The sequence below is a fragment of the Cavia porcellus genome, unplaced genomic scaffold (genome assembly GCF_034190915.1).
Source record: "Cavia porcellus strain 051 isolate PalLab524CR breed Dunkin Hartley unplaced genomic scaffold, mCavPor4.1 scaffold_31, whole genome shotgun sequence".
NCBI lineage: Eukaryota > Metazoa > Chordata > Mammalia > Rodentia > Caviidae > Cavia > Cavia porcellus.
The window spans coordinates 32,851,179-32,875,522 of record NW_026947514.1 but is presented as its reverse complement, the minus strand read 5'-3'; the positions used below and the strand labels follow the sequence as shown (position 1 = coordinate 32,875,522).

The 24,344-nt window shown below is 46.5% G+C and overlaps 1 protein-coding gene and 1 long non-coding RNA gene across 8 annotated transcripts; one reads left to right on the top strand and one right to left on the bottom strand.

Annotated features, from left to right (window-relative positions):
• Positions 1-455: 455 nt before the first annotated feature.
• Positions 456-5,806, bottom strand: Zfp36l1 (ZFP36 ring finger protein like 1). Of its 2 annotated transcripts, none has more exons than XM_003472373.5 (2): positions 5,599-5,806; positions 456-3,226 (listed from the first exon to the last, which is right to left on the bottom strand). In XM_003472373.5, exons 1-2 carry the CDS (start codon positions 5,653-5,655, stop codon positions 2,267-2,269), a joined length of 1,017 nt encoding a protein of 338 aa, XP_003472421.1. In that variant the 5' UTR covers positions 5,656-5,806; the 3' UTR covers positions 456-2,266. The 2 variants fall into 2 exon arrangements, with proteins under 2 accessions (XP_003472421.1, XP_063097203.1); XM_063241133.1 differs by lacking the exon at positions 5,599-5,806 and adding an exon at positions 3,566-5,583.
• A 73-nt stretch (positions 5,807-5,879) lies between these two features.
• Positions 5,880-23,909, top strand: LOC101788646 (uncharacterized). 6 transcript variants are annotated; one of them, XR_010044883.1, is made up of 8 exons: positions 5,880-8,700; positions 10,333-10,401; positions 10,600-10,685; positions 17,348-17,434; positions 17,989-19,529; positions 20,557-20,698; positions 22,142-22,217; positions 23,263-23,909. It is a non-coding gene; the product is annotated as an uncharacterized LOC101788646 (long non-coding RNA). The 6 variants fall into 6 exon arrangements; XR_010044881.1 differs by lacking the exon at positions 10,600-10,685 and having other exon boundaries at positions 5,883-8,700; XR_010044882.1 differs by lacking the exons at positions 10,333-10,401; positions 10,600-10,685 and having other exon boundaries at positions 8,268-8,700; positions 17,989-18,325; positions 19,306-19,529.
• Positions 23,910-24,344: the final 435 nt, after the last annotated feature.

Below are 24,344 nucleotides of genomic sequence, written 5' to 3'. Positions count from 1 at the left end.
CTTTCTCCTCTCCAGGCAGGCAAGTCTCAGACACCCCGAGGCAAGCGTGGAGGTGAGGATCTGGTGGAAACATGAGCCTGAGCTTTCAGTAACAGAATTCACAAGTCTGCAGGCATGCCATGTTCCACCCTCAACACTGTCCAAAGGGATGAAGACCACAGGCTGGGATGGGTTGGCCTCAAACAGGCTAAAAGGTGGGCAAGGCCAGCCTTCGCCATTCAGTCAGTCAAGTTATTGCACTGCAGAGCCTTCTCTGAAGCAACCCAGCAGCAAGGACAGGCTCTTCAGCACAAAGCCTCACCCATCCTCAGTAAGCAACAGACTTCCCAGAGTTAGGGAAGGGAGCCACGTATTTAGTTAGGAGACCAACCAGCCTGTCCCACCAGTGCAGGGCTTCTCCAGGGAAAATCTACAGTCAGTTCATGAGCCACGTAAAACCAGAGCCATCACCAGTGTTTCTTGAAAAACGGGGTTTATTGATTTTTAAACTGCAAATAGTCGTTACAAAAAGTTTTTTTTCTTTTAAATAAATTCACACAAAGAAAGAGAAATAGAAAGCGACGGTAGTGACCAGCAAGAGGAATAATAATTACATTCATCTTAATGTGTCTGTGTGCCAGTTCTGTTTACACTAACATTGGAAAATTCCAAACCTGGAATCCAGAACCTCAAATCTGCGAGCGGAATGTCTTGAGATGGGCACATGGAAGTCAAAGGGTTTTCTCTTTTTTTTTCCCTTTTAGAAACTATACATAAAAAGTTGTTTTCCTTCTGTACTGTCACAGAACTTTTACATACATTCTCAGTCCTAGCTGTGAAAAGCCTAAAGAGAAAGAAACTCAATTTGCAGTCCAACACAAAAGGGGGAATTTCTAAAATAAATAATCCAACAGTTTTTTGCATTTTTTTAAATTAATTTTTCATTTTTTTAAAATAAAATAACCAAAAAAGTGTAAAGTTACAAAAAAATGTTGTTGAAGAATAATATATTAAAACTGTGGAAAAAAAAGGAAAAGACACGTCACAAAATTTTAAGATTAATATGAAGATCATAATTTAACATAAAAGAATATATTCTATGGATTTGTCATCCCGATAAATATGAACAAAATTAACAAAAAAAGCATAGTTTGGCAATAAATACGTTTTGATAAGTTAAATAAGCTTTTTTATATTGATGTGCAGTGACAAGCAAAATTTTTGCTCTCCAATTTCTGAAAGTTATATGAAGTTTAAAACCCAGGGAAAAAAGCATGGCGTGAGTGCTCTAAAGGTAGACCTACGGTATTCTAGAGCAAAACCATTAAAGCTACTTCTACAGGAAATCGTTTTACACAGATATTGTATGTGGAATGAATACCATTAACTGCTCACCCCTTACATGTTTTTTTAGCTTTTCTCTCTTTTTTTTGTTATTTTCTTTTTAAGATGTCACATATGAATTGGGGAACTTTAGCACCAAAATCAAGTCTCTCATAGTCCATCTAGCCTCCCCTTCCTCCCCACTTTAAAAAAAAAAGGAAAAAATTAAATCACAAAGTCCCACTTATGTCAAAATCTTCATCCACTTTTCCAGCCTTCCTTCCTGCAGACCTACAAACCCAGGCAAGATTAGTCAATGGGGGTTCAGGTTGGGAAGAAAAAGGTTTTGAATGTCAAGACAGTTTTCCCCAAAAACCCAAGTCCAGCAACGACTCTCCCAAGGGGGTCACAACTCTCTACTGGGAAGAGAGGAAGAAGTGTGTGGGAGAAATAAGGGAAGGTGCAGTCATGTCGCCAGTGGAGGGAGCTGCTGGTTTTGGGTGTCCCCCCACCCCATGGGCAGAGGCCCCAGGAGGCCCACGGGTGCCCCCTGGCGCTGAAGAGGTAATGTAGTCACAGTGACAAAGTTAGATTACAAGGCACTAAGTTGCTTCTGTAAACTGTTACTGCTTTTTCTTTTGTGATTTGGCACTGAAGGCTTAAGCCAGAAAAAAGGCATCTACGGACAAATATGAGACTTGTCTGTTATGCGTGGTAAGTGGGCTAAAAAAAAAAATCGAGGGAGGGGGTTTCAAGCCAGAAGAAGCTACTGACAAATTGACTTGTCCTTGTGTTGGGGGAGTGGGGAAATAGGGAAGGGACATTTCAAGGTTCTGGTGGAAGGCATCTGAGCTTAACCTTGTTAATGTAGGGTGTGTCAAGGGGAATGGGGCGGTAGGTTGGTGAGGGTGTAGGTGTAGGATGAGAGGGGTGAAAGAAGCAGGGGGTCCGTCCCTACCCTGGCTTAATCATCTGAGATGGAAAGTCTGCTGAAAATGGGCAGGCGTCTTGAGTTGTCCAAAGTGGGGGAGTCTGAGCCACTGTGGCTACTGCTGGAGCTGCTCAGGTAGCCCTCTTGGTCCGAGAGAGAATCCTGAGGGCTGGGGGGAGAGTCAAACATGTGAGGGGACTCGGACATGGGCCGGAAAAGGAAGGTGGTTGGAGAGCCACCCCCAGGCAGCCCCATACTAGGAGCAAAGAGGGTCGCCAGCTCCTGGCTGGAGAAGGCAAAGGGGTTATTGGTGCCATCAGGCAGGGTAGGTGAGCCCAGGAGGTCATCGGCGCTCAGAATAGGGGGTGGGGTGATGGACGTGGGGCTGTCCAGCAGCCCGGTGGCAGCGGCGGTGGCAGCGGCACTGGGAAACCCAGCAAAGCTAAAACTATGCTGGAGGCGGGGACGGTCAGCGGAGAGGTCCCGGGCCCCGGCCAGGGCTCGGCGCTCCTCGGCGTTGTGGATGAAGTGGCAGCGGGGCCCGTAGGGGCAAAAGCCAATGGTGTGGAAGGTGCGGCACAGCTCCGTCTTGTACTTGGGGTGGCGGGTCAGGCTGCGGAGCTCGTGGATGCCGTGTGCGAACTGGCACTTGTCCCCGTACTTACAGGCGCCGTTTTCCTCAAAGGGGCGGCACAACTCCGTTTTGTAGCGGCTGGAGTTGACCTGGCCACTCCCAGGCTGTTTCTGGGTGGGCAGCAGCCGCTCGCCCCCTTCAGAGAAAGAGCGGTCTCGGAATCGGCTGTCCCGAGAGCTCAGAGTTGGGGCAGGCTCACCCTTGAGGCTGCTGAGGAGCTGGTTCTGATGGAACTTGGAACTGGGCAGGGTGACCGAGTGCCTACGAGGGAAGCCCCCTCCGGCAGGAGTACCCACGGCCTTCCTGTCCAGCAGGCAGCCCCCTGCATTGGGAGTACTGTAATTGAGCATCTTGTTACCCTAGAAGGAAGAGAGGAGGGAAAGCAAGGTTATAGGTGACATCCGCCAGGTCAGGGAGGGGTGCCCAGGAATGCCAGTCCCTCCATAAACAGCAATGTGCTGTCTCTTTCCCTAAGGAACTACCTCCAGCTCTACCCCAGTGAGCCCCCTTCTGTCGCTTTTCCCGCACACACCAGCCACCTGGGTTTATTTTGGCCCCATGCATAACGAACTCCCAAATCCGGGCCAGGGTGACAAATTATATATTCATCTGGCTGTTATGACCCCTGAAATGCACCTTCATACCCTCTTATCTCCAAAGGTATAATTTTTTTAATCTACAAAATATAATTTCTTTACCTCCTAAACAGATTCAATCCAGAATACCTCACACAAGGCAGATCTCTCTAGATTTCTTGTCTCTGAACAAAAATGGGTAAGACCCAGAGAAAAGACAAACATCAGCCAAGTCCCCTCTTAGTCTCCGCTCAGTGGTAGCCCCTCCCCCACAACCTGGCCCAAGACTAACTTCCTCCTTCAGAAGTGTTCCCTTCCTTCCGCAACAGGTTTTCAAGCCCTGTGTTTTTTTGTTGCAGCAGCAGGGAGGTCTGGTCTGCGATTGGGGAAAGTGAGTTGTGATCCCTAAAAACTCTAAGATCCAGGCTCCTGCAAGGGGTACCCTGGGCAGCCTCGCATTTCCCACCATAACTCTAACCCTTCACTCTCCTGGCTGCAAGAGAGAGTTGGATAAGAGCACCAGTGTTTAATCTTGAACGCAAAGCTGCAGATGGGAAGGAGAGGAAAGCACCGACCAACCCCCCAACACACACGCAGCAGTCAACAGCAGACTGGGGGAGGGGGTGGGGGTGTGTGCTGATTTGTCACAGGCAGGGTTCTGTTCCAAAGGGACCCTGGTCACCTGCCCAAATAGTGCCTCAGATATGGAAAGGGCGCCAGTAAGGGACCTGGGAGTTGGCTCTTGGCCCAAGTGGGTGTCATTGTGCAAATTCTAAAGTTGGTCCCTTAGGATCAACAGCAGGGGATCGGGAATCTGTAACCACAACCACCCCACCGAGCGGATTACAGAAACCCAGTGGAGAGCCGGTTCCCAACAATGAGGTTCATTTTAAAAAGTCCTGCGGGGGAGGGAGGGGAAAGAAAGAAATAGATCAAAGAGCGGGAGAGCAGGAAAGCGAAGGGAGACTAGCCGGGAGCTGTGCGCAGCGCGGGCTAGTGGAGCTTGGGAAGGCGCAAAGGAGGGAAGGACGCTAAAAATTCCAATTTTTTGATGTTGCTCCTCAACTCCTCCGCGTCTCTGCACCCCAACCCTGCAGCCCTGGGGCCTTGGCAAGCTGTGCCGACAGGGGCAGCAAGCTGGGAAAAGAGAGCAACATGACCCGACGTGTTTAAGAGAAGGCTAAACACTTCGGCAATTATAAGTAGCCTAGCAGCTTTGCCCTTTCAAACTGGGGGAAGAAGACTGGGAAAACATTTAACAACATCCATAGGTTTTTGTTATGACACACCCCTAGACCATTCCGGGTTTTAAAACACACTCTCAGAACACTACGAATTTAACACTTTTTTTTTTCAATACCGGCTGGCGAGTTATCCGGCTGAAGGAGGCCTCTATGTAATCCTTACAAGAGGCGATTCTTCAACTCAAACATTTTGTCCCCTGCCCCCCGCCCTAATCGATGTGCCACCGAGCCCCATAACACAGGTAAACGGGTCAGCCCATTTCCACCTAAAGTTCGCGGCGCAGCCGGCTACAGCGGAGGAAGTCAGCAGAGATCGCAAGACCCGCTGCAAACTCACTGTGCGACATCTTTTTGAATCACAACCCTCGACCTTTTCCTTCCTCGCAAATCCCTGGCTCCCCAAAAGCAGCAGGGAAAATCGGCCAGCACGACATGGTCTCGAGACTGGCTTCCTCGAGAAACTCTACAAGCCCCAAGCCCAAAGGCTGGTAATGGTGCTGGGCAAAATCGAACCCAGGCGCACACACCCAAGGTGCACACGGAAGAACCGAGGAGACCAGCAAACCCCGGGCTCAACAAGCATATTAAGTACATAAAACTTGTCCCAAACTTTCCCCACACTCCTCACCAGTCTACCCGGCATCCCCGCCTGGCAGACCTCTCCTCTCCAAAACTCTGATCCTCAAATTCACATGTAAACTCGCCAAGAACTGTTGAAACTCCAGGGTTGCGGAGGACAGGCCCAAATTCCTTCAAACTGTGTGGAAAATGCGGGAGAAAAGCATCTCCCTTCATTCTCCTTTTACCTTCTGCTTCCCAAGACCCAAACTTTCAGATGGTTCTTTTTTTTTTTTTTTTTTTTTAAAGCAAAAAAAGGACTTTTTAAAAAGCAAACGCTCCGCCCCACTTTACCTTGCATAAAACTTCGCTTAAGTCGAAGATGGTAGCAGACACGAGGGTGGTAGTCATCGTGGGCGCTCGCACGGGGCAGGGGCGAGGATGTGGTGCGTCGCGAAGGTCCCGGTGCGGGGAAGGCGCAGCCTCCGGCTCTCCGGTCTGGAGTCCCACACGCCTGCTCCTGGCGCCCCACGCCTTTCTGACTCTCCCGGGCTGCGGCGCGCAAAGCCCAATTTATAGTTTCAGTTGTTTCTTTTTTTTTTTTTTTTTTTTTTTTTGGTGGGCTGGAGAAAGGAGGAGCTTTAAACTTTATTTAAATAAGGGGCGAAGAAAAAAAGTTGATTGACACAGGTTGAATCAGCCATGCGGTCAGGAGGGGGAGGAAAGAAACTTTCAAAAGGAAGAGGGGGGGAGGGGAGACGAGGAAAGAAGGCGGAAAAAAAACCACTCCGGGCAGCGCACTTTTTTTTTTTTTTTTTTTTTTCTTAAAGAGGAAAAGTTTCGAGTCCCCGGCGTTGCTGGCGCCCCTCCCCGAGCCGCACGGGGCAGAGGGGGAGGGGCCCCCCTTTGTGAGCCTTGCCGCGCGGCCCCGTGACATCACTCATTCCACTCCCTTTGGGGTGCTTGTTGTTGTGTTGTTGTTTTTTGTCGGGCAGGAAGGCGGGCTCGACTTTCTCTTTTTGCAAGCTGGAGCTGGAGCCTGTCCTGTTGCGCCCGGGCTGCGGTTTCCATCTTGCGCTGTTCTTGCCTTCAAACTTCTCCAAGTGTCCGCACAACTCACCTTTTCCTGACTTCTTCGGCCACACCTGGTTCCCCTCTGCAAACCTGGTTGGGCCAGGACGTGGAAATTCGGAGCGCCCCAAATGTTCAAGTCTACAGAATTTTGTTTTTTTTCTGCCGGCTAAGGGAAGGGAGGGAGTAGAAACGTTTTTTTACACCCCCCCCCCAAGGACCCAGCCTGGCGGGGGCGAGCGCGGCGAGATTCAGCTCAGCACGCGTCTACACTCCTGTTTGCCCTACCGCCTGCGCTCGAGTGTGGACCTGGGGGGTACGTTGGAGGGGGGAAGACCCCAGCCCTGGCAGATTGTTAGTTTTTAAACTGGGCTAGGCGTGGCGCTTCTTTGACATATCCAATCTTAATAAACTTTAGTATAGAAAATCCTGAATCTTTCATGAAGTCCCTTCATTTGCCATGCAAAAAAAAGAAACCACCCACTGAGCAACGAGCCACTTTCCACGCGCGCTTTGAATTATGGGCCGCCCCCCCATACACACGCACAGAGTCATGAACAAAAGTTATTTCGTTGAGAATGAAGGTAAATAAGTGGGGGAAGCGACACTTTTATTGTTGCTGGTCGGCCGCCCCCGCAAGAACGGAAAATATGGTTTGTCACCATGCGCTGTTTTTTTTTGGGGGGGGGGTCCTATGGTGGCATAGGATCCCCAAAACTGACCCGCAGTGAATTACAACAACTCAAACGATAGTGCGGGCTTATTTCCTGTTAGGCTGAGCTCCCTCCTCCCCATCCGCTCAAACACCAAGTTGCGAACGAGTCCCCGGGCCGCTCCCCGCGCCTCTAAACAGGCGCTGCGGTGTAGACCCGGGCGGGAGTCGCGGGCTGGGCTCGCGCGCTGCCTCCTAGCACTCCAGGCCGCCGGGTGTTATGAAACCCGTGCGCCGAGCTGCGAGCAAGTTCCATTGCGATGTAATTAGGTCACCCCATTATGAGCACGTTTCTTTGGAAAGGACGAGGCAGGCGGAGCAGAGTGCTCAAGGTCCCCCCCCACAACTGTTTACTGCATTTCTTATTTATTCGTCAACCTCCAGGCAAGCCCAGAGAAACCTTCCAAAGCACAACTGTTTAAGGAACCACATTTTTTTTTAACTTGGCGAAACACACTTTTGTAGCCACGAACCTACGTGATCTCCCCCAGCGGGGTTTGCTTTTATTTGTCTCCTCTAACGTGAATTGATGGCCCCCCATTTTAACCCGGCCGCTGCCCCCTGGCTTCTTCTGCCGCTGCCTCCAGCCGCCTGTTGCTTCTCCCCACCCCCTGCCCCATTTTTCATCTTTTCTCGAAATCTGGCAAGCGCCAGAAAGGAAAATAACTTCCATCCACCTTAATTTAAATCATTCAAGTATGTAGGTTTCTTTCTTACAGCGATGTTTGCTCGTTTTCTTCCCCAGCTTCAAGAAGTGGGTGTTTGGGGCGGCGGGGGGGGGGGCGGGTTTCGTGCAGTTTCTTGGTGATGAGGGTAATGAGTTCCAGATTTCAGGACAGAGTAGGGTGCGCGTTAAAACCACAAGGTTAGTCTGAGCTCTGATGTGAAGCTATTTCGGTCTCCCCTTCCCACCCACCCCTAAAAAGGGCTGGCTGGTCTTTAACTCCAGAGAGCTCGCCGAGCTCAGCAGAGGGACGAAGATGGGGACCCTGGTCGGTCCCCAAGGACCACCGGCAGTCCTTGAGGGCCGAGAGCACCAGCCCGGGTCTCAGCGCCCCAGGCTGGCTAAGGAGTGGTTTTTCCAGAAAGAAAGGCGATTCCTCGAATTTCCTCCGTCAGTCCAACTCCCCCCCCCCCCTTCTTCGGCTCCCCAAGACCCAGCAGGCTCCCTCCAAGTTGTTTACCGGCCCCGCCGACCGCCCGGGTTTGTTTCAGCTCCCGGAGCCTGGCTCTATAATTAAACTTTTTTTTTAATTGTCGGGTTGAGACGTCATTTCAGGGACTTTCCAAGGGTGAGGGAGCCGAGGGGAGGGAGCAAGCGCCTTTAACCCTTGGCGTACCCGGCGTCTGGCCGCGCTGCCGCTCAGGTGTGCAGGCGGGAACGGCGGCGGCGGAGGCCCGCCGCAAGGGGGCTCCTGGCACGCCCTGCGCCCGCGCGGCCGCCCCTCCACCTGCGCGCGCGCGTCGGCCCGCAGGCCCGGCCGCCCGACTTCCGGCCGCTGCCATTCGCCCGGAGTCAGGCCCGCGGGGAGGAGCCGGGCCAGGTATTTTGGCTGGGGGTGGGATGGCGCTGTTAGGTTTTCACAAAGAGGGAAAAGTGAAAGCCCTCGGGTGGAAGGAGGCGCAGCAGCTCGATTCCTCAGCCGACCCGGAGCCGACGCACCTCCCGGCAGGTGAGAGTGTGGAGCGCGAGGCCGCGACCCCCGCCCGGCTTTGTCACCGCGCCGCCTGAAGGCACCGCCTCCCCTGGAGCCCCGCGGTGTTGCGCTTCCTCCAAGTTCCGGGTCATTTGCAAAGTCCCCCAAATTCTTCTGCTTGGGACCTGCGCTTCCCCCAACTTTTGCTACCTGAGACCTTGGAACAGCAAGTTTCCAGCGGGTAGAGAGGGGGAACTTCTGGTCACCTAGTTGAGTTACCTGTACCATTTGTGCATTTCGGACTCCTCCGTCTAGACCTAGGCCCTGTGAATCCGGCGCTCCTGGGTGGGGCCGGGAATCTGCATTTCTTTGGTGAATTGCCTGTTAGTAACTCAAAATATGGAGGTTCAGTGATTGTTCCAGAACACTGAAGTTGAGAGATCCTCCATCCAAATCTTGGCCATGGCATTTTCTAGCAGTGTCTGGTTTTTTTTGTTTGATTTTACTCATGAGCCTGAGGAGGAGTAAGATGGGTCAGGTTGCAGCCTGAGTACCTGTTACCTAACTGGAAAATACCTGCTTATTGTCACTGAGGTCTTTAGAGAGACAGTAGAAGCCACAGCCTCCTCTCTATAGAAGTCCTGAGCCCTTCAGGGTATTTAAAGGGAGCACTCAGCCATCAGCATCCTTCTAAATCAGGCAGCAGCCTTGAGAGAGAGCAGTTTAGGGTTCACTGTCAGTGCACCCTTGAGTGGTGTCAGGATCCTGGGGGGAAGCTCCAGGAGCAGACTGCTGGGAGGACTGAGAGAGCTCAACCTCAGGCACAGGGTGCCTCTGCCTTGCTCTGTGCCTGAGGTGGAATATTCACTCAGGTCAATTATTTCTAGACATTCCCTGCAGATGTGTCCCACAGTTAAGACTCCAGGCTAGCCCACAACTGCACCTCCAGTACCCACTTGCCTAGGCCTGCCTAGAGCAAACTCAGCCAGCATAGGCTGCCTCTCCTACTTTGACTAACCCCACTCCTCAGGGCACTCTGTTCCAATTTTAGAGGGAAATGAGCCATCTTCCTCTTGCCTGAGGGGCTTTGTACATGCAAATTCTGTCCAAAATCTTATCTTTGGCCCAAGAAAATTCTCAATCTTTCTTTAGAACCCAGCTCCAAACATCACTTCCTTAAACATTCTTGACACCCACCTATCCCATCAAGGCAAGGTATTTGTCCAGGAGCATATGTCATGGAATGTTCATTTCCTTGTCATTCAGATCTATGAATGTTAGCATATGAATGAATGCATACAATAGCCACCATAATCTGGAAACAAAGAGTTTCATCATCTACCCCCAAAATCTCTGTTCTGCTCTCCCTTTATAGTCACATTCTCCCCCACCCTGACCCCTGACAACTACTGCTCTGTTTTCTGTCACTAATTTAGTCTCTTCCAGAATGTCATAAATGAAAACATACACTTTATGATTTCACATAACATGTCTTTGAGCGTTATCCATGTTGTCACAGGTATCTTTAGTTCATTCCTTTTATTAATTGTATTTACTATATGAGCATGCATTAAGTTTGTTTATCCATTCACCTATTGAAAGACATTTGGATTTTTTTCCCGGCTTTTGGCCATTTTGAATAAAGTTGCCATTAACTTTCTTGTACAGGTTTTTGTGAAAACAAAAGTTCTTTCTCTCTGGGACAGATAAACAAGAGTGAGATTTCTAGGTCATATGGTAAGTGTATGTTAAAAATTAATTTTTACACTGCCAGACTATTTTCCAGAGTGGTTTTACCGTTTTGCATCTTCAACAGAAAGTTTCCAGTTGTTCTACATCTTAGGTACTTAAAATTGTTAGAATTTTTTAATTTTACCATTTTATTTTATTTTTATTATTATTCTTTTTGGTCTTTTTCGTTTTTATCGGTACCAGGGATCGAACTCACGACTGCCTGCTTGCAAGGCAGGCGCTTATGCCACTGAGCTAAATCCCCAGCCCCGATTTTACCATTTTAATAGGTATGTAATATCTTATTTTAATTTGCATTTCTCTAATAGCTAATGATGTTGAACATCATTTCGTGTTTGCCATCTGTACATCCTCCTGGTGAAGTGTCTTCAAGTCTTTTGATTGTTTTTGTGCTTGGGTCATCTATTTTCTTACTGTTGAGTTGTAAGAGTTCTTCATGTCCTCTGAACACAGTGCCTTTGTCAGAGATATGATTTGCAAATGGAGTTTGTGCTTTATCTTCTCATTTTTTGAATAAAGTGCCTTTCACAGTGCAAAAGTCTCCCATTTTAGTGAAGTATATGTTGTGTCAGTGTTATCTTTAGTGGGTCATGCTTCTGATGTTAGAACTCAGGATACTTTGCCTAACCCAGTCATTAAGGTTTTCTTACTAAAACTTCTGTGTGTTTTGATGGTTTGTTGTTAGGTATTTAAATGTTTATAGTTTTTCTTTTTGTTTGCTATATTGAACATTTTATTAGTATGCAATTCCCTTTTGTCTCCTTTAACCTTTTCTGATGAAAGTCTTACTTTATCTGTGCTCTTTTGATTCCTGTTTGCATAGAATATCTGTGTGTGTGTGTGTGTGTGTGTGTGTGTGTGTTTGAATCCAGAACCTCCTGCATACCAAACATGTTCTACCACTAACCTACATTCCTGGGCTCTGCAATAGCTTTTTCTAGTTTTAATTTTCAGACTATTTGTCTTTGAATCTAAAGTGAATCTCTTATAGGCTCATATAGTCAAGCATTTTTTGATACCAGGGATCGAACTCAGAACCTTGTGCTTGCCAGGCAGGCGCTTGTGCTGTTGAGCTAAACCCCTGGCCTAGGATCATACTTTTTAATCCATTCATTTTTGGGGGAGGTGTCAGGAATTGAACTCAGGACCTCACGCTTGCCAGGCAGGCACTGTGCCACAGAGCTCTATTCCTGACCCTTTTTCCACTCCATTTTGATGCTCTGTTTTATCATTGTTTCCTGTGCTGGGCCTTCATACTGAGCTACATCTGCAGCATTTCTTTATTTTTTATTTTGAGACAAGGCTTTGCTATGTTACCAGATTTCCCCAGCCGGGTGTTGACCTTTCATTCGTCTTATCTCAGCCTTCTGGAGTGCTGGGATTAGAGGCAGGAACCATCTGATCTGGCTCCAATCTGTCTTTTGATTGGAGAATTTAGTCTATTTACATTTAGAGTAATTAATGACTGAGGGAGATTTCACTCTGTCATTTTGGTATTTGTTTTCTAGATGCCTATATTGATCCTCATTTGCCACATTACTAGAGCAGTCTTCCCCGTCCCCACACACCAATCTGCCAGGAATAAGTATCTTTCAAAACCCCCAGTGGATGCCTGAAACCACAGATAATACCAAACACCATGTATGTTTTTTCCTATACATATCTGACTGTGATTATAACACCAGTAATAAAATAGAACAATTATAACAATATATGGTCATACAATCGTAATATCTCATTGTACTACAGTTACCTTTTTGTGATGCTATAAGATGACATGGTGCTCCTATGATGAAATGAGGTGAATGATGTAGGCACTGTGATATAATACTAGGCTACAATGAAAGGTTACTTTACCTTAGCACTGCGGTAACTGCCATAGTTGATCACAACCAGTCAATCACAGTCAACTATAACCAAGATGCTTAGTTAAGTGACTAACAGGCAGGTAGCATATACAAGGTAGATACACAGGATAAAAGACTGATTCATGTCCTGGACAGGATAGACCCAGACAGTGTGAGATTTCATCACGTTACCCAAAACAGTACATAATTTAAAACAAATGATTAACAGTGAATTTTTTCCTTTTAACGTTTTTGGATCATAGTTGACCACACAAAACTGAAATTGCAGAAAGCATGACCACAGATAACAGGGGACTACTGTATCTTCTTTTTAAGTTTAGTTGATTTTCTGTGGTGAAACATTTAAATTCCTTTCTCATTTCTGTAGCTATTTGCTTGTAGTTATTGTGGAGATTACAATTAACATCCTAAAGTTATAATACCCTTTTTTTGGTGGTGGTGGGGAACTGAGACATGGTCTCACTGTGTAGCCCAGGCTGTCCTTGAACTCATAGGGATCCTCTTGCCTCGGTCTCTCAAGTGCTGTGATTACAGGTGTGCACCACCATATCTGGCTCTAAAGTTATAATGCCCCTATTTCAATATATACCACCCTAACTTCAGTAACATGCAGAAGTTCCCCTAATTTGTAGCTTGAGCTCACCTTTTTCATTGTTGATACACATAATTGCATCTTTATATATAATGTGTCCTGAAACATAAACTAAAATTTTTTAAATGCGTCAGTCTTACACAGAAAACAAAATGTGGAATTACAAAGCAAAGTTTAAGTAATACTAGCTTTTAGACTAATTTTTAATTAGTCTCTTAAAACATGGAGAAAACAAATAAGAGGTGCAGTTCATTGGTAGTGTATCATTGTATGAAGGCCTAGATTCAATCCTAGCATGCCCTAGATTTTTTTTTTTTCAAACTCAGGACCTTGTACTTGCCAGGCAGGTGCTTGTGCCACTGAGCTATATCCCCAGACCCCTAAAATTTTTAAAAATCATACAGAAAACAAAAAGTTGAGTTACACATTGTTATACTGCTACCTATTTTTAATTTGCTACCCATTTACATTTCTTGAGAGCTTCATTTCTTCATATGATTACAAGTTACTGGCTGGTGTTTATTACACTTAGAAAGGTAAACTTGAGGTTTTTGATTTTTGGGAAGGGTCTCCTGTAGCACAGGCTGACCTCACCTTCCTAAGTGCTGAGATTATAGGTGTGTACCACCACACCCAACTGGGATATGAGTTTTTTGTTTTTAGAAAAAGCGTTTCACTGTGTTACCCAGACTGGCCTCTAACTCCTGGGATCAAGTGATCCATCTGCCTCAGCTTTCTGAGTAGCTGGTATAATAGACTCAGGTTACTATGCCCATCCTGAGTAATTTTGGCAGAACAAATCTGATGATTCTTGTTTCATAGGGCTTTTGGTTTGTTATGTTAATTTGTTTTGCTTTGCTTTGGTTTTTTAAATACTTCAAATATATCAGTCCACTGCCTGTATCTTTTACAATTTTTAATAAGAAAAGTAAATTTCATTAAGTATCCCTTGTTTGTTGGTTTTTTAATTTTAAAGGGAGTAAAATTAAACACAACAAAAGAGAACAAAATGGAACATAAGAAAGCAATGTAAGAGATATAAATTTCAAAGCTAGGCGACCTGAAATCTTCACTATCATATTGTCTCTTATTTTCTTCCAAATAGTTGTCCATGTCTTCGCATATAGAGAATTCATACAAAACAACAAAGTATAAAACTGATCCAAACAGAATGAGGCAGGCGTTTTAGGTCTTCAAAACCAGTTAACAGGGAAGTCCCTAATGGCTGTCGTAGAGTCTCTCATTCTCTTCAAAATAGCTGTCCATACTTTCTAAGTATCCCTTGTATGTGAGTCACTTCTTTCTTGTGGTTTTCAAGATCGTCTTTGGCTTTTTTTTAGTTTAAACTTTTATTTTATTTTCTTATTGCATGTGTGCTGTTTGCAGTGTATATCATTTACATGCGTTGTAAAGAGTAAGCACATGTGCTTAACATATCTTAATTCTTTTTATTCCTCTTTCCTACCCTTGGTCCCCTCTCTCTGACTTCTAGGAGCTCAGTTATAATGTGGGTATGGGTTCCTGCCTTCATCTTACCTGGATTTCATTGAGCTACTTGCATGTTTATATTCATGTCTTTCATCAAATTTGGGCCTTTTCAGGCACTGTACCTTTAAATAATCTCTGCATTTTCTTTCTCCTGTCCTTCTGAGACTCCTAGAGTGTGTGTGTGTGTGTGTGTGTGTGTGTGTGTTGGTTAATTTGAATGTGTCCCACAGGCCCATTAGGCTTTGTTCAATTTTCTTCAATCTATTTTCTTTCTGTTCTTCAGATTTGTTATTTCTGTTGTCTGATAGCCAAGTTTATCAGTTCTCTCTTCTGAGTTAATCAAAACTATCTTTGTTTTTTTTTCGTTGTTGTTGGTTTTTTTTGGTACCAGGGATCAAACTCCTAACCTCATGCTTGCCAGGCGACCACTTACACCACTGAGCTAAATCCCCAGCCCCACTATCTTTGAATACCACTAGTGACTTTGCATTTTAGTTTACTCTTCAGTTCCATAATTTCCTTTTTGTTTCTCTAATATTTGTTTTTTTGTACTCCTTTTTTTTTTTTAACTATATGCACACCTTTTCTGAGTTCTCTACACAACCCTAAGACAGTTGCTTTGTCTAATAGATCTTATGTTTTTTTCTGTCTATTGTATTTGTTAGGGTTGTTGTTACTGAAAACTAGACATTTCAATTTAATAATAAGGTAGATGAAAATCAGATTTTGCTTCACCAAACTTTGAGGTGTGTGTTACTGTTTTTTGTTGGGTTTTTGGTTTTGGTTTTGGTTTTGGTTTTGGTTGTAGGCTATCTGTAGGCTGAGGACCAGCCTGAGGTATAAACTAAAGTCTTCTTAGGCTTTCTTTTTCCATCTTGAGCCTTTCCCTAGGCATATGCAGGTACTTTGGGGGGGGGGGGCTTTTTGAGACAGGGTTTTGCTATAAAGTTCAGGCTGGCCTCGAATTTGCAGTAATCCTCCTGCCTCAGCCTCCCAAGTGCTGGCATTACAGGTGTGTGCCACCGTGCCCAGCCAGGCACTAATTTGCCTTGTCTAATGCAAATATGTAATTGCTTTTTAATATTCTTTAATGTCTTTCTCCCAACAGTGCAGAAAAGAAAGGAATAAGGGGGAGGGTAAGAAAGCACTCTGGCCTTTCAGTTCCATGGAAGTCACTTCAGCTGAAAAGGACACGCTTGAAAAATGGAGAGAGGTGCAACAACAGTGGCCTGTTCGTCACTGTCTTCACCTTTGTGGTCAGAATTAGCAGTCAGAGCGTAGATCCTGATATTTGGAAGGCAGGACCCTTTTGCCACTCTGGCTCCCACAAGCTGCGTGCAAGCTGCTCCAGGAATGTGCACAGCTGTTTGTAATGGGGTGGGGGTGGAGGATGGGTAGCTGCTACTGCACTCAGAGCTCAAATTAACCAAAACTAACTACAGCTTATATCCCAGCCTCGCCCTGGAAGTTCCGGGCCTTCAGTAGACTCCAGAGCTCTGAAACTGTCCGTCAAGCAGATTCTACGTGTGCAGTTGTTACCTTGCAGGGGGAGACGGATTCCTAGAGCTTCCGACCCTTCCATGACCCTAGAAGCCTCCCCTAAAATTGTCACCTTCCTGAGCCTTTTTCTAGTGTTTTTATGTTTTACATGTACTTCTGTGGTCCATTTTGTGTTACTATTTTGTTTATTTTTGGTGCCAGGGATTAAACTCATAATCTTGTACTTGCCAGGTAGGCACTTATACCACTGGATAAATGCCCGATCCCCTGGAGTTAATTTTTATATAAGATGTCAATGTATTTTGAGATTCATAATTTTTTAGTCATAGATGTTCAATTCCAGTGCTGTTTATTGAAGTCTTTCACTTCTTTATTAAATGTTCTACCGTTCCAAAACTTAAGTTGCCATATTCTTATTTTTTTGAAATTGTTTTAACTATTCTTGTTCTTTTGCCTTTTTATATAAATTTCAGAATCAGCTTTTCTAGTTCTACCAAAAAAAAATTCATGTGGCGGTTGCAGAAGTAGCTGAGTGGTAGAGCTTGCCATGTACAAGGCCTTGATTTGATCTCCAGCACAACCAGGGGGAAAAATCCTGCTGAGGTTTTTATTGGAAATGCATTAACTCAATTCAAAAAAAAATGACATCTTTACTGTGTTGAGTCTTCTAATCTATGAACATGATATGTCTGTTTATTTAGGCCTTCTTTGATGATTTGGGGAGAAGGGTACTAGAGAATGACCCCAGGGCCTCGTGTATTCTAAGCACAGACTCTGCCACTGAGCTACAACCCCAGCCCCTCTTTGATTTCCTTATTCAGTGCTTTACTCTTTTTAGTATTTAGAGCCTATACAGAGTTAAAGTTACATTTCATATTCCCTGTTTTTAAGATTTATTTTTTTTAACCTAGAGTCTTTGTACTGAACTACATCCCTGGCCTAGAAAAAAGTGTTTTAAAACAGTTATTTCGCTAAGTTGTTCAAGCTGGGCTGGAATTTGCAATCCTCCTGCCTCAGCCTCTCAGAGTACTGGGGTTACAGACATGTGCTACCATGCCCAGCCTATTGTGATTTTTTCTTTTTAAATCTTGGCTTCCAGTTGTTCACTTCTGAGTTTATAGAAATACAGCTGATTATTGTGTTCTGTCTCCTTTAATCTTATAAGAGCCACTTAAATTGTATAAGAGGCCTTTTGGCAGATTCCTTGGGAATGTTGTTGTTGTTGTTTATACCAAGTACATTTATTAGAAAATTATTGTTGTTTTTAACATGAACAAGTATGTTATCTGCACATAAATATAATTTAATTTCTTTTTTTCTAATCTTACTCATTACTACTGTTGAATAAGTGTGGTAAGAGTATATGCCCTCTCTTTCCAGTTCTAGGGGAAAAACATTCTGTCTTCCATTCTTAAATTAAATATGATTCATTGCCAGTTTTTTTGTATTCATTTAATTTTTTTAATATCTCTCTTCCAACCAGGGCATATGCTGAATGAAAATGGGACCACTCTGTTCCCAGTTCAACCTAAGGTACTTGGCATAGTACCAAGCACATACTATGTCTTCAGTAAGTACAGAGAAAAATACAAAGATTTAATATTTGTTCACTCTGTTAATTTTGCTGGGTACAATCGCTGTCCTGTCTGTCAGACCACAGAAGACTAGGCAGAACAGGTACAGACCATCATGAAAAATAATCGTATAATAAATATCCCAGCAGATCCGGTGAGGCATTGGCCGCATTGAGTTGATATTTTAAGCTGCAGAGCATTTATAGATCAGCTTTCTAGCAAGCCTTACCATGTCAAAGCATTTATCTATGAGAAATAGTTGACTGCAGTAAAATAATTATTTTAGATGGAGAGCATTCCATTCCAAAAGGGAATTTAAACAAAAAGCTCTCCACTGTGAAAAACAGGGGTTTTCTGGGTAAGGAATCCCACTGCTCTGAAATCTTGGGCCCCCAGACGGGTGGGGTTGTTTTGCTAAATTTATTTCAGCCACTTACAGAAACAGAAGGGGAAAGAGGAGGGTAGAGATGATTGCGTGCTCACCAGCTCTGGTTCTGGAGTATTAATATCTGCCAGGCCCGGCTTTTATTTAAGTTTGTTTTACTTTCAGGCGCTGGGGAAGCAGGCCGGCCGGCAGGCAGCAGGAATCTCTTGCAGCTTCTGAGCTTCAGTTTCTGACTTTCTCCCTAAGCATTTCCTGGGGTGGAGTCACAGCCAGCCACCCTCCCCTGTCTCACCTTGGCACGGCTGCTGAGCTGACACCAAGCACTGTGCTAGATCGCTCTGCAGTCACACTGTGGCACCTGCAGCATCAGCTTTTCTTCCATTCCAAGAAAGTGAGAGAGAAGGGGAGAGATCAAGTCTGTTTGCTTTCTTCCTGGCACAGTTATAGCTACAAGGAGACCAGAGCTCTGTCCCTAATCTCCATCCCAATCCCCTAGCCAGTTGTGAGTATCCACCCCAGGAGTCCTGAACTTTAGGGGGTTATTGGCTAGCGAAAGCCTTTTTAATCCCGTCTACCTCTGCTTCAGCCTCCCCAAAGCACTGAGCACACATTCTTCTTACTGCCTGATACCTGATCAGTCTCCTCTGTTACATCCCTGACCTATTAATAGAAAAAGAATTTCAAATGGAACCATCATATTGCTATTTTTAAAACCAAATTCTTGAATTTGGAAATCTTTGTGTAGCTCAAATGGGGGAAACTGAGGCATGGGGCAGGAAGGAAATAGCATGTGACCTGTGCTCACTGGGGATAGAAGAGATCAAAGTCCAGCCTTTGCCTGGCTCTGAGACATTTCCAGCTGCACTGGAAGGAGCCAGGAGCTGAGGAAGACAGGGCTGTGTCTAGGAGTTTGCTTCTTTGGCGTCAGACCTTGGAGGTGGGTAGAGCAGGCACACATGAGGAACCTCAGAAATCTGCTGGGCTCAAGACTTAAGCTATTACATGTGGATATGGACATGGGACCCCAAGTGCCAGTTTGGCTCTTTTGCAAACTCACTCCCTGGGTCCAAGGAAGAGGGGAGGGAGCACCTGTCCTGTGCTCTCCTTCTCCACGCTGGGGGAAGACTGGGCCTAGCAAGAGAGACAGGGTAGCCTGGACAGGAAAAGGAGAGAAGTGCGACATGGAGATTCTGCAAGGGCTTCTTGTGTTGTCGTTGTTGTTTATGGGGTGGGAGATGAAACCTGGGCTCACACACACCCGGCAAGCACTGTACACAGGGAGTTCTTGCGCTAAACTAAGGGGTGTGTTCAGGACAGATCAAGAGGATCACAAATACTAGTAAATTGTGAAGTGATCCAAAAGAGACTAAGTTACTCTTTTGTCCCATGATCAGCCTATTTGCTTTGAAATTGTCCTGCCTTAGTACAGCAAGGCTGGGGTATGGCAGACCCATCCTGGAGAGCCTTTCCTTTAATAAACAGGAACTCTGCAGTCCAACCAGAGAAGGAGTCAACAGCCCTTGGAGACTAGCTCTGGACAGCCGGCACAGAGAGCAGCTGGACCTTTGCCACGGTCCTGTGACCTCTTTCGTGCTGAGTTTCTCCCGCCAACTGCGCCATCCACCCTGGGGGGAGGGACTGTGGGCCCCCAAAGCAGGGCCTGCCCTTGTCTGACTAAAGGCAACCAGATCTGCTGCAGCTGCTGGGTAAGAGAACAAGCTTGCACAGGGACCAGGGAAGCAGCTGGAGAAAGATTCCTGCCAGCCCGGGGGTGTAAATATTTATACAGTGTGGTGCGTGGGAAGAGGCGGGCGGGAGAAGTGGCAGGAGCGCAGAGCCAGACCCTGCCGCGGACAGATTGAAGGAGCCTGCGCGTTGGGCTCAGCTGAGAGTGAGGTGCTCATGTAGGTGGGGAGAGAGGCTGCTGGGATCCCTAATCCCTACGTGCATTCCCACATCAAAGAGGCTGCAGTGAGAGGAACAATCGACAGGAAATATGTCACCTGTCCCCTAATCATTCCTTCTGTTGACTTCGTACTAGACAGCATTTTATAGTGATGTAAATATATGTGGTCGATACAGGGAAAGGAGGCTGTGCCTTGAATCATAAGCCAAGCCTACAGGGCCTGAGGACTCTTGAGGCTTATGGTTGTAGTATCCTTAAGTATTTATCACATCCCAAGACTTGGAAACCAGAAATGATGCTTAAAAAATATAAGTAAAATGTGAAATGTAAGCTGAAGTATCTTTCAAATTAAAGTGGTAGACAACGTTGCACATGGAGGGTGATGATGATGATGATAAACATGGGATCTGCAAAGAGCTAGGCATGCTGTGATAGTGGTCCTCAGTGGCACTTCGAGAGAAGCACATAGCCACCATCATCACAGGGTAGCCCAGTGATGCCCTGTGGGTGTTCCTGGATTCCCCTCCCCAGTACAGCCCATCTCTGATCCAGCCAGAGCCCAATAGCATTGATGCCCCCGGATGGGAAGCAAGCCTGGGCTGGTGTGGACAGCCAGATGGACTCCAGTCGATTTGCCTCGGACAGCTGGGGAACGGCCTGGGCCACTCCCCCGCCTCTCCAGACGAGGAGTGCAGTTTTAACTTCTAGGATTTCTCTGCCACCGCACCCATCAAGACATGCCACCTGTCTCCATCAGTACCAGCAGTGACCCTCAGGGCCTCCTACAGGTGGGGTTTGTGTTGCTTCCCAGTGGCCTTGCCTTTCAGATATCAGCCTCTTTGAGCAGTCCCCCTGCATCCCAATGCCCACTGGCCAAGTGTGGAGACTTTGAGGAAAAAAGAGACTTTTACTGGGAAGTATCTGTTATATCCCCAGAAGACCAACTTCTACTCAGAGCAAGGATCAAAGGTACCAGATAACCCCAAGAAGCAGAGCTTGTGCTGCCTCTCCCCACCCCACCCCCCAGCAAAGAACTCTGCAAGTGGCATATGTCAGTGATGTGCCTCCCCAGAGTGCCCTCCTTCCTGGGTAGAACCTGGTCACCCCTACCCATCCATCCAGAGGACAGATTCCTCTGCCTCCCCAGCAGTGGGAGCAGGGCCCACACACTGAGGAGGATACGCCATCTGCCCCAACCCCAGCCCCTCCTGAAGGAGCCCCTCTTCCAGGGCGCCAGGCCTGGGAGGAGCATCTTCAGGCACCCAAGACCTCTTCTGTCACCACGGCTGTGTCTGCCGGCTGTGGCCTCCTCCCTGCCAGCACTGCTTAAACAGATGAACAAGAATAAAAGCCACGTGGCCCAAGGAAGGCTATAGGGAAAAGAACTGAGGCTGGAGATGGAGAGAAAAGCAACACAAAAGTATAAAAATGGGAAATTGAGCCCTAGCACCAAAGAAAAAGGGGAAGGGAAAAAGGGAAGGAGAAAAGAAGAAGAGGAGAAATTTTTTAAAACTGGCAAATCATTTAGGAATCTAAATATAAAATAAGATAGGCCAAAAGAAAAAAATTATGCTAAAAAAGTAGAGGGAAATAAGGAGAGGAATTGAGAATGATAAAGAAGAGCAGCTGTAAGTATTCTGGAAGGAGAAAAGAATGTAAAAGCAACACCATCAGGAAGAAATTTAGAGACCCAAGAGAAAAGAGGATGAAGCAGTGAATTTGAAACAATGGTTCTGATCCTTAGCAGAATCACCTAGTAATGTGCTGGATGCCTACAACTGGGTCTTAAGACATTTTTGTGAATTTCAGACTCTTCCAAACACTGAGCAGGAAGAGCCCGAGAAAAGTAAGCTCACCCTTGCCATTAGAATGTGCAGAGGTGAGAGCTAGTCTTCCTGGGACAAGGGCCAGACCAGTCCTGGAATGTGGCAGCTTCCATCACGGTGTCCTATGGAGGCCCCCCTGAGACTGAGAGGAGCCCTGTGCCTGCAGAAGTGTCAGGAATACACCTTGCACCTTCAGGCAGAGGTCTGGCCCAGCCACGTCTGTGTGCCAGGGCTAACCTAACCTACAGACATCACTGCCCTCCCCCACCGCACCTGGAAAAGCAGGGGCTCACAAGGGATTGGCATGCCATCTCCAGGCAAAGCCAGGAAATTCCCGGCAATGCAATTTAAGAGGACTTAAATGGATTTCCAGGTGCTCCCAAGGGGACCTAAAGATAGCTCAGTTTCTGGAAGTTCACTGTCAGTGCACAGACCCCATGAAGACTGCCTGTCCTCTCTGACTGCTGGGCCTGCTCCATGCTGCTTCCTCTCTTCTTCTGTGAGAGCCTCTCTTCTATGTCTGTTTTGGTTTTTCCAATTTCCGTGCTTAACAAATCCACCTCTGCCCACTCTTCTGTCTTCCCAGGGCAGCAGGAGCTGGGAGAAAGCTGAAGCAGACCAAGACAGGACCAAGAAGTGAAGCAAAGGAGGCAAAAATGAAGGTTGGTTGGGCACCAGCTTTGGCGTGGCCAAGCTGTCGTCAGTGGGTGAGGCACACTGCTAATACACAGGTGGCTCACGGAGCCACCTGACAGCCAAGGCGAAGCCACACAGGCTGAACTCTGATCAAAGAAACATAGCCCATGTAAACCCTTTTCTCTCCAAGAGTTCTTAAGTAATTGACCCCGATTCTGTACATTCCAAATCATGTGTCTTTTCTGTCAGAACTCAGGAGATGTGCAAAAAGTCCAGAAGGGATAATGTTTGGGTTGTGGCCTTATACGCTCAACCCAGTTTCTTCCATCCCTCCTAGCATTCAAACCTGTCAGCCTTATAATCCTTGACTCAAAGTATTAGTTAACCACGAAAAAAGACAAACCAGGAAATTAGAGGCTGATGGCCTAAAATTTATTCCATTCTACTGAGCTAATCTCAGAAGGGTGTGTATAAGTCTTGCTGTCTGTTCTAGAAGATGCAAACGGCAAAAAAAAAAGCACCGTGACTACAGATCTCAACTTGTCATGATTTGTCCTCAAAAGAAAACAGACTGATCCTAGACCAAGTTGCCTCACAGATCCTTAAACAAGGTTCTTAAACATTTGGGATTGGTGTGCCACAAGCACCAACTCATGCTCAGGCTGACCACATTCAAATGTTGGCATTACCAGCTCCCAGGTAGGAGGCACCTGCCTGCCCTCCTGCCTTTCCATGAATGACTGGAATCGCTGGAGGACAGATGAGTGAAGCCTTTGGTGCACCGTGTGATGAGTGCACCCCCTCCCCCAGCAGCCCAGTCAACTTTTGTTGTGTGTGAAGCAGCAATTGGCAAGACCAAGGAGGAGGCTGGAAGCCCCACAAAGTAGGATTCCATGGAGCCACTGGAGCATAGTCAAGTATCCCAAGCAAGAGAGAGAGGAGGGTCCCAGAGGAGCCCAGGCAGCTGGTGGGCAGAGCATTGCATGGGAAAGCCAAGGACAGCCCCTTGCAGCCAGGCATCTGTGTGGGTGGGAGGACACAGGGGGCTTCACTCCAGTCTCCCCTCATTAGCTCAGTGCAGCTGAACCCCACCCTGGCCTGTGTTCCTGTCCACACGGAACTCCGCACAGTCTGACCTAGCACCCACGACACAGACAGCTGCAGCCAGAGTGATCGACTGAAGAGATGGCAGCCCTCAGAGACCTGACAAACGGCGTTGCTGCCCAGATTCAGAAATCTGCCCTTCCGGGAGCTGCATTGTGAGGATATGACTAAAGGCTGAACAGTTCTTATTTTAGGGATTTTCTTTCTTTTCTCTTTGAACAAAAAGCAGAATTCAAAAGCTGTTCTGAAAATTTGAACACTAACCGAATGTTGGTCATGTTTAAGGGATGTTGGTAATTTTCAGGTTGAAATAATGTGGCTAAATGTAATGAGCCTGATTTTTAGAGTCGCACTGGAATACTGATAGCAAAGTGATATGATCTGCCTTCCAGGATTTACTTTAAAATTGTACAGGAGCGGGGCTGTAGGTGTAGCTCAGTGATACAGCTCTTGCCTGCAATGCAAGAGAAAACGAACAACAAAATACTTCCACGAGAGGCGGCTTGGAGGAGGCTGATGGTACACTTGAGAGGGACATGGTGAGTTGCCAGAGCTGGGGTGCTAGGGTTCATGGTGTTTAAAATTGTAATAAAAGTGTTTTCATGAAAACTGAAGCAATTTTAACTTAATGATTCTGGTCTTCCTGGTTCTTGCCACACAGTATCTACATCCTAAAGACAGGAGCTCTTGGATAAAAGCTGAGGCTAGCCAAAGATCTGTGAGGGAGAACAGAGACAGGATGGACCCCACCCGGGGGCAGGAAAGCTCTTTTCTCTTCTTCTTCTTGCTTTCTGTGGTGCTGGAGATTAAACTAAGGGCCTCACACATACTAGGCAAGTGCTCTTCCACTGACCACATCCCCAGGCCTACTGTATTTACTTGCTTATTTTTTAGGCAGGATCTTGCTATAGTTCAGCCGGGCCTTGAACTTACTTTGTAGCCTAGACTGTCCTCACATTCACAACAATCCTGCCTCAGCCCAGGATTATAGATGCGCACCACTATGCCTGGCCCCCAGCCCTTTTTAAATTCTATTTTGAGACAGGGTC

What these genes read in the sequence shown, in the direction of transcription:
- Zfp36l1 (XM_003472373.5), bottom strand. Translation starts at nt 5,655, where the DNA reads ATGACTACCACCCTCGTGTCTGCTACCATCTTCGACTTAAGCGAAGTT. An exon ending in TAAGCGAAGTTTTATGCAAG is followed by an intron (nt 3,227 to 5,598) that starts GTAAAGTGGGGC and finishes TCTTCCTTCTAG; the next exon opens with GGTAACAAGATGCTCAATTA.